The sequence below is a fragment of the Megalobrama amblycephala genome, linkage group LG17 (genome assembly GCF_018812025.1).
Source record: "Megalobrama amblycephala isolate DHTTF-2021 linkage group LG17, ASM1881202v1, whole genome shotgun sequence".
NCBI classification, from domain to species: domain Eukaryota; kingdom Metazoa; phylum Chordata; class Actinopteri; order Cypriniformes; family Xenocyprididae; genus Megalobrama; species Megalobrama amblycephala.
In genome coordinates, this window is record NC_063060.1 from 5,363,987 (window position 1) to 5,371,951 (window position 7,965).

The following is a 7,965-nucleotide window of genomic DNA, read 5'->3' on the forward strand; positions in this document are numbered from 1 at the left end:
GAGGATATTGGATGATCTTTATCAATATAATGTGTGGCACAAATTGCATTTATAGTCCATATCTAATATTTTCCAATGTCTTGTACCTTTGACGGTGTTAACCGTGGTGTCACGTGGATGGGAATATGTATGGAAATGATATGCAGATGAGGTTATGCATAGTAAAACTAGGCGTCGTAAGCTCCATATATGGTGATTTCGGGGAGGAGACAGGGTGGAGATGCACGTACGCACAATCTTCCGCTGACTGGGATTTATAAAGGGATTTGTGCGCAGGTTCTGGCATACGCATGGTTTTATAAATCTGATTTTTTTTTTTGTGCGTACGCAGAATCTAGCTTTTGCGCGTACGTACACTTTTAGTAGGGATCCTATGCACAGTTTTATAAATGAGACCCCAGGTTATTTAAAATCATTTTGAACAAGTAAATTTGATTAACAAAATAACTGCATGTACAGCATCTAAACTGTCCATATTTTCAGATGTTACAACTCAAGATTTCAAAATTTGAAGCAGAAAAATATGTAAAATTATATCAAAATTTGAGATAAAAAGTAGTATTGCAAACATCCCCAGTCTCTCATATTTTGTGAAAATAATTCACAATTATTTAAAAAATACATTTAAAAATATCTCAAGTACAATTCTAAATGTGTTGTGGCTGCATTAGTTCCGGTAATGAGCATGCTGAACCTCTGAGCAAGAAAGAAAATAATGTGTGAATCTACACTGAGTGTTGAACAGAAATCAACCACAAAAACATACAAGTAAGTAAAGAAGCAACACTTAAACATTCAAGCAGAGACTGACTTCTGCTTACAGTGTTCATCACATGGAGCAGCAACAGACCAGTGTGAAATATATTTGGGCAGACAAATAACACCCTTCTCTGTTGACAGCCATTCAAAAGTAAAAAGTATTGTACATCTGTCACAAATGGTTGCAGAAAGTACAGGATGACAAGTATCGACGAGATGAGTCCAACTGCATTTACACAAGGGCTGAATCCGAAATCGCTCCCTATACCCTTAAATAGGGCATTATTTGAGGGGAAAGCCATTTGAAGTGGTGTCCGAATGAAGTGTACAGCCGATGTATGTTCAACGGCTGTCCGGATTCGCTCACTCGTTTTCATTCACTCCTTCAAGTGAACTGTATTAGTGGACAAACATAGGGAGCAGTGATTGAGGGAAGCCAAGGGGAACTTAAGTACACAGCAGAAACAAGGTGATATAATGACATAATGACAAATCAGTAACCATGACAACAAAAGGCAGGGAATAATGAAACACAATGTTCAAAAACATAACTAATCTGTGACAATATCCTGAATAAATGGCAACATACTACTGTATATGGACCAGCCGATTACTCATTAGGAAACAAGACAGAACATAGAACATAAAACCAAAGGCAAACAAAACAGAAAACACACACACACACACACACACACACACACACACATACACATTTGTATATGTGGTTTACGGGGACTCTCCATAGACGTAATGGATTTTATACTGTAAAAACTATATTCTATCCCCCTACACTAACCCTACCCCTAAACCTACCATCACAGGAAACTGTCTGTATTTTTTGAATTTCAAAAAACACTGTTTAGAATGTTTGTTTTAAGCTATTTGGTTTGGACACAGGAAGTTTGTTTTCCTCATTGAGACCAAAGATTTTCCCCACAAAATCAAAACTTTCTGGTATTTTCTGGTACACTTTGTTCCCATAACGTAGGGATGTAGGGATGTCCCAACCCCCCTCACACACACACACACACACACACACACTCGTACATACATGAATGTAATGAAAAGTCGAAAGAGGAAAAGGACTACAACTACAAAATACTTTTATTTAATTTAAAATATGGATAACAGAGAACAGAACACTCTACATGTACACTAAAAGTATTTTTTACAGTGATAAAACAAAACGGACATAAATATATATAACTACAAAATATATAAGGATAATCTCATTTTAATAGATTATATGAACTAGCCTAATAGATGAATTTACAATCCATGTAACACTTTTTTCAATATTCTTGACCCTCACATCTGTTCATATGGGTCCTTTTGTAAAAATGGAGAGGGATCAAGCAAATACAAAGTTAATGTGTTTGTATCTGTAGATCTGTTCGATGTTCATGTACAAGCATAAAGAAGTTGTGTTGTGATAGTCCTCTGCTGTTTCTCTTGGTTAGTCTGTTCCGGTGTTATTCACAGGTTGTGTCTCAATTCAGAGGCTGCATCCTTTGAAGGCTGCTAAGGTCAGACTGGGCGTTGTTAAATGTTACACTCTACCCTATGGAGAACTGTTCTTGTCAGCAACTGCAACAGCTGTCATTGATGAGTGGAAGTAACGTTTATACTGCACTTTTTTGGAAGTTTTCAACTGTCTGAAAACAAAACAAGGTTCACAAACTGTCTAGATATGTTCACCATGATCCATTTCTGTACATAATAAAGAATATAATCTATATGTAACTGCATCTTAGTAAGATATGTCAACATTTAAACTGCTTTAAAGTTGTTGTTTTTATTTTTACATTTGTATTATTATTAGATATTTGAGTAAGTTAAAACCCAATTCTTGCGTTTAAAAGTGTAATTCTGCAATTTCATTAAAAAATATATATATATATTGTCGTCACTGGCGCGCAATGAATTCTGGGGTAGGCAAGGCTGTAAAGGGTCCATCTGTTGTATCCTTCATTTCATGTGAAATGAAGGATACAATTGGAGGAGCCTTCGAATTGAGACAGCATTTGTTGCACCACTGTGACGTAATCAAGTGATGCAGCCTCTGAATTGGGGCGCAGCGTCACTGTTGCTGTTAGTGTGGAGCCACAGTGCTGTATACTGTTCCACCTGCTGGAGGCATCTGAAAGTGCAAGATCATTATAAAAATACGGCCAGTGGTACAATAAAAACATTAATATATTTCTATAAAACTTACTGCTTCACTCCCAGGAGCATCACCAACAGTACTGTAGATTATGTTCTTGTTGGTATCCTGTGGAGAAATGGATCATAATTAAATATGATATATTCATCAAATCTTACTCTTAAAAAGGGTTAGTTCACCCAAAAATGAAATTTCTGTCATTAATTACTCAGTTACTTTTCTGTGTCATTCTCATATGTTGTTCACATTCAGCGCTTACAGATGCTACTTCAGAACGTCGACTCATTATTGGCTGGCTCCTGTGTCATCATCACACGCATGAGTCGTGCTGCTCACGTGATCAGCTTTGGCCAATACTGAGCCAGCGTTCCAACATAGAACCTGGAAGCGCTGAACGTAAACAGCATATGAAAATGACACAGAAGAGAAGATATTGTTGAATAAAGTTGTTATTTTTGTTTTGTTTTTGCAGACAAAAAGTATTCTCGTCGCTTCATAAAATTAAGGTTGAACCACTGCAGTCACGTGACTTTTAATGACGTCTTTAGTACCTTTCTGGACATTGAAAGTGGTGGTTGAATTGCTGTCTATGGAGGAGTCATATACCTCTCGGATTTCATCAAAAATATCTTAATGTGTGTTCTGAAGACAAACGGAGGTCTTACAGGTGTGGCCTGACATGAAGGTGAGTAATTAATAACAGAAACTTCATTTTTCGGTGAACTAACCCTTTAATGTCATATTTCCAAACCATCAGTGGTACGTCTGGTTTACTTACATTTGAGCGTTCATCATTTATAGTGTTGTATATCACAGGATCTTCAGGTTTAGAGTAGATCTGCATTTCACACAAAAACACAGTAAACAACAAGGAAAAAGATTTTTAAGAAATCAGCATATATAATTCACTAAATGGACAACAGGTTCCATTGCCAACCCAATGTAATGATATAGGGTGTGCTCTTCTGAACTTTCTAAACTACATAGTAATGAAATCACGGTCTTACACTGTGTCTACACCAGATGAAAACGGCGAGACATGACATGACAAAAGCAAGTAGAACCCATTATAATCTACTCAGTAAGCGGCGCGATGTGACACGACAAATTCATGACATTAAAGGTGCCCTAGATTCAAAAATTGAATTTACCTCAGCATAGTTAAATAACAAGCGTTCAGTACATGGAAAAGACATACATTGAGTCTCAAACTCCATTGTTTCCTCCTTCTTATATAAATCTCATTTGTTTAAACGACCTCTGAAGAACAGGCGAATCTCAACATAACACCGACTGTTACGTAACAGTCGGGGTGTACGCCCCAATATTTGCATAATGCCAGCCCATGTTCCCAACATTATAAAAGGCATTAGACAAGGGCAGCCAGTAACGTCTGGATCTGTGCACAGGTGAATCAACAGACTAGGTAAGCAAACAAGAACAATAGTGAAAAATGGCAGATGGAGCAATAATAACTGACATGATCCATGATAACATGATATTTTTAGTGATATTTGTAAATTGTCTTTCTAAATGTTTCGTTAGCATGTTGTTAATGTACTGTTAAATGTGGTTAAAGTTACCATTGTTTCTTACTGTATTCACGGAGACAAGAGCCATCGCTATTTTCATTTTTAAACACTTGCAGTCTATAATTCATAAACACAACTTCATTCTTTATAAATCTCTCCAACAGTTTAGCAAGTTGCATCTTCTGAAATGAAGGACAAATGGATTTGAAACAGCCGCTTTGTTGTGTCCAGTGTGTTGCAATGTGACCAATCAAACATGTTTGGAAGCATATGGAACTACCCTGGATGTCAATTTTCTCTTCACCATATGTGACTTTACATGTAAGAAATGTGTACAAAATGGATATGAAAATGAATTAACGCTGCTGTGAGGGTGTTTCGAATACAACATTACTTTTGAATGTTTTCTGAATGTTTTGAAACAAGTAGTTTTTTAAACAATTTAACAATTAAAAATGTTCCAGAAAGGAAAATGTTTCTTGTTAGCTGGGATATTTTTTTTCTGTGTACTAGTTTATTGACTTTTTTTCCCCCAGTAAGTGTTTAACTAAATCTGTATCAAAAATGCTCAGTGTAATACAAAATAACATTCAGCTGGACAAAACTAACATTCTTGCATTAGATAGTAACCAGTCAGTGTCAACAAAAAAGTAGAACAATAATGATTTATTTTATTTTACAAAAATGTGCCAAAGTGATTGATATTGTAATGTGAACATTTTCATAACTAGACTCATGTAAATTAAGGGACTTACTGCATCACTGGTCCTGCTGTCGTTTCTCTCTCTGTTTTGGTGTTTATCTTGCTCTTTATTTTAAAAAGGGGAAACAATAATATATGACATTAATAGAAGTTATATATGTGAGCTGTTTAAATAAATGATAAAATATCAGGGGATGAAATGAACTTTAAAAGAATTAAGGATGGAGTGCAGGACAAACTGACTGGATCTCTGTTTCCATCTCCAGGTGAAAACACAGACCAGAATCACCAGCAGCAGAAGTGCAGCTGAAACTGGAAGCCACACAGTCAGAGGCTCTTTATTTCTGCTGGAAATAAGAAAACACAGTAACACTTTATTTTGCAGTGTCCTTGACACACATATTACATGTAGTTATCATAATAAAATTGTATACTATAAATTGTACATAATTATATACAACTAACCCTAAACCACACCCTAATCCTAACCCTATAGTAAGTACATAGTTAATTATTATTACTCAGTACTTAAATGTATAATTAAACTGTAACAAGGACACCTTAAAATAAAGTGTAACCAAAAACATTTTAAAATCTGTTCACTCAGAATTGTTTTTTTTTTAAATTCAGCTGAATAAAAGAAATCTGAAATAAATTTTCACCAGACCTTTATTAAACTTTAATGCAATTCAGCCTAATAATATTTAGAATTAGTTTAAGCTTTATTTTATTTTAAACTGTACTGATTATATACATTTGTTGGTCTTCAGTGTCAGTTTTATTTTTATTCTTGGAGATTCCTGTTTCACTTCTGCAAAAGTAGAAAAAGAAAAAAAATTCACCAGGGCAATGAGGAAATGACTATGTAAGCATTAAAGACAAAGAAATTGAGGAAACAGAGCACTGACGACAAAACATCCAAATATAAAATAATTCTAGGAAGATTGTGCTGTGAGGAGGCTACTTAATGAGAATTGTTTCAATACTAACGAGTTCCCTGGATTGTCTGTGGGCCCGCTTGCTGTAAAAAGTAGAAAGCAAAGCAAATTTAGTTGTTTTATTTTAAATATAGTAGCAAAATATTTATTAATGATTTTTTTTTTTTAAAAACCTGGTTCGGCCTCTGTTACAGTGAGATGAACAGGGATCATTGCCTCTCCAGCAGAGCAGAAGAACCATCCAGAATCACTGAGTCTCAGTCCAGTCATCAGCACAGTGAAGGAGCTTCTCCCATCATCACTGATCTGGACTGATGAATTCTGGGATGTGTCATTCACTGTGTAACAGCTCTGATCTTTATATCTGCACCACTGCTTGGTTTTATTCTGATATCCAGAACTGTAGAAACACTGGACACTGACATTACCACCTTCATGTCCAGATACACTGCTGCTCACCACAGACACATCAGGAGCTGAACACACACAGAGATATTTGAGATTATTAAATACATGTGTGTGAAGTCAGAGAATTAGACATTAGAATGTGATTAAAATAATTACAAAATCTCATACCAGACTGAACCCTCAGATGAAGCTCATATGTGACTGTCGGCTTTCCTTCAGTCTCCACAGCACAAGAATAAGGTCCAGTGTGTTTGTTCTGCAGGTTTCTCATAGTCACAGTAAAGAGACTCTGATCAGGATGATCAATTACTGATAGATTCTCCTCTGATGTGTTTGTGTATATTTTAGATTTATCATATTCTGAGAACCAGTATTTCTTCTGCGGAGGGTTTTTCTCATCATAATGACATGGGATGGTGACAGATCCTCCAGGCTTAATAGTTAAGGTATGATTTGACCAGCCACTGTAGCATTCAACACCTAAACGAACACACAAACCATTATGTCCAGGATCAACAATAAATCACTTCTTAATTTGTTCTATCTTCATAAAAAATGCATTAAAAGCATCATGAACAGCTGAGCATAAAATGTGTTATTGCAAAATGATAAACAGGATCCATTAGAAACAAACACAGCACAACATTTAATACTCACCTAAAATGAGCCAAAACCCGATTGAAATGTAGAACATTTTTTCATTTGCGTATGCGGCCATTGTGTAAGTTTCTCTTCCTGTATCTTGTGTCTAACTGTGTTTGTAGAGACTGCTGCACTTCCCTTTTCCCCTTCATATGACACTCAAACATCTTGCGCCACCTGGCTAAATGCTTTAACTCTAGATTTAAAGTTATGTTCTTCACACTTTCATTTACATCTCTGTTTCTATCCCTAGTTTTACCTGAAACAGTTAGTAGCACACGTGAATTTTATCAGTCATAAATAATCATATGATAACACTTTACCAGCACATGCTCAGTAGAGCTCTCTCTATCTGCCAGAGAAGATGATGTGTGATTGTTTCACTTTTTGAGAAATTACATCAAAATCCGATTTTGTGAAATGGTTTTGGTTCTTCTGAAATTAAATAATATATATTAAATAATAAATAATATAATTAAATAATAAAGTTTTATTTTGTATGTTGTTCACAATGGAAACAAGTGGTGCTCACTGCAGAGCCAAAATACGTCCAGCACCCCTCTCTGGATGTCATGGGTGGAGCTTGACCTAATTAGGTTTAGGGATAGGGTTGTAGGGTTAGGGTGTGTCTGGATCTTCAAGCTCCACACATTTGCTCTGCAGTGAGCAGACTCTCAATGGAAATCCCAAAAAGTTGTTACAATTAGACATAATGAATGCTTGCACAAAATGCACAAAAAAATAAAACTTTGAAAATAAATAAATCAATCAATAATAATGTCTGATAGCCTGTAGCAGTTGTTTTCACAAGTTCACACT

The 7,965-nt window shown here is 35.7% G+C and overlaps 1 protein-coding gene across 1 annotated transcript; it reads right to left on the reverse strand.

Annotated features, from left to right (window-relative positions):
• Positions 1–1,845: 1,845 nt before the first annotated feature.
• LOC125251792 (polymeric immunoglobulin receptor-like) lies at positions 1,846–7,377 on the reverse strand. The gene is made up of 10 exons (XM_048164874.1): positions 7,162–7,377; positions 6,673–6,984; positions 6,270–6,572; positions 6,149–6,179; positions 5,913–5,969; positions 5,402–5,505; positions 5,211–5,263; positions 3,702–3,761; positions 2,975–3,031; positions 1,846–2,899 (listed from the first exon to the last, which is right to left on the reverse strand). Exons 1-10 carry the CDS (start codon positions 7,220–7,222, stop codon positions 2,852–2,854), a joined length of 1,086 nt encoding a protein of 361 aa, XP_048020831.1. The 5' UTR covers positions 7,223–7,377; the 3' UTR covers positions 1,846–2,851.
• Positions 7,378–7,965: the final 588 nt, after the last annotated feature.

Bases quoted from the DNA above. Each gene is read 5' to 3' on its own strand.
- LOC125251792 (XM_048164874.1), bottom strand. From the start codon at position 7,222: ATGGCCGCATACGCAAATGAAAAAATGTTCTACATTTCAATCGGGTTT. The intron at 6,985-7,161 runs GTGAGTATTAAA...GTGTTCGTTTAG, and splicing joins CGGGTTTTGGCTCATTTTAG to GTGTTGAATGCTACAGTGGC. The intron at 5,970-6,148 runs GTTAGTATTGAA...CTACTTTTGCAG, and splicing joins ACAGACAATCCAGGGAACTC to AAGTGAAACAGGAATCTCCA.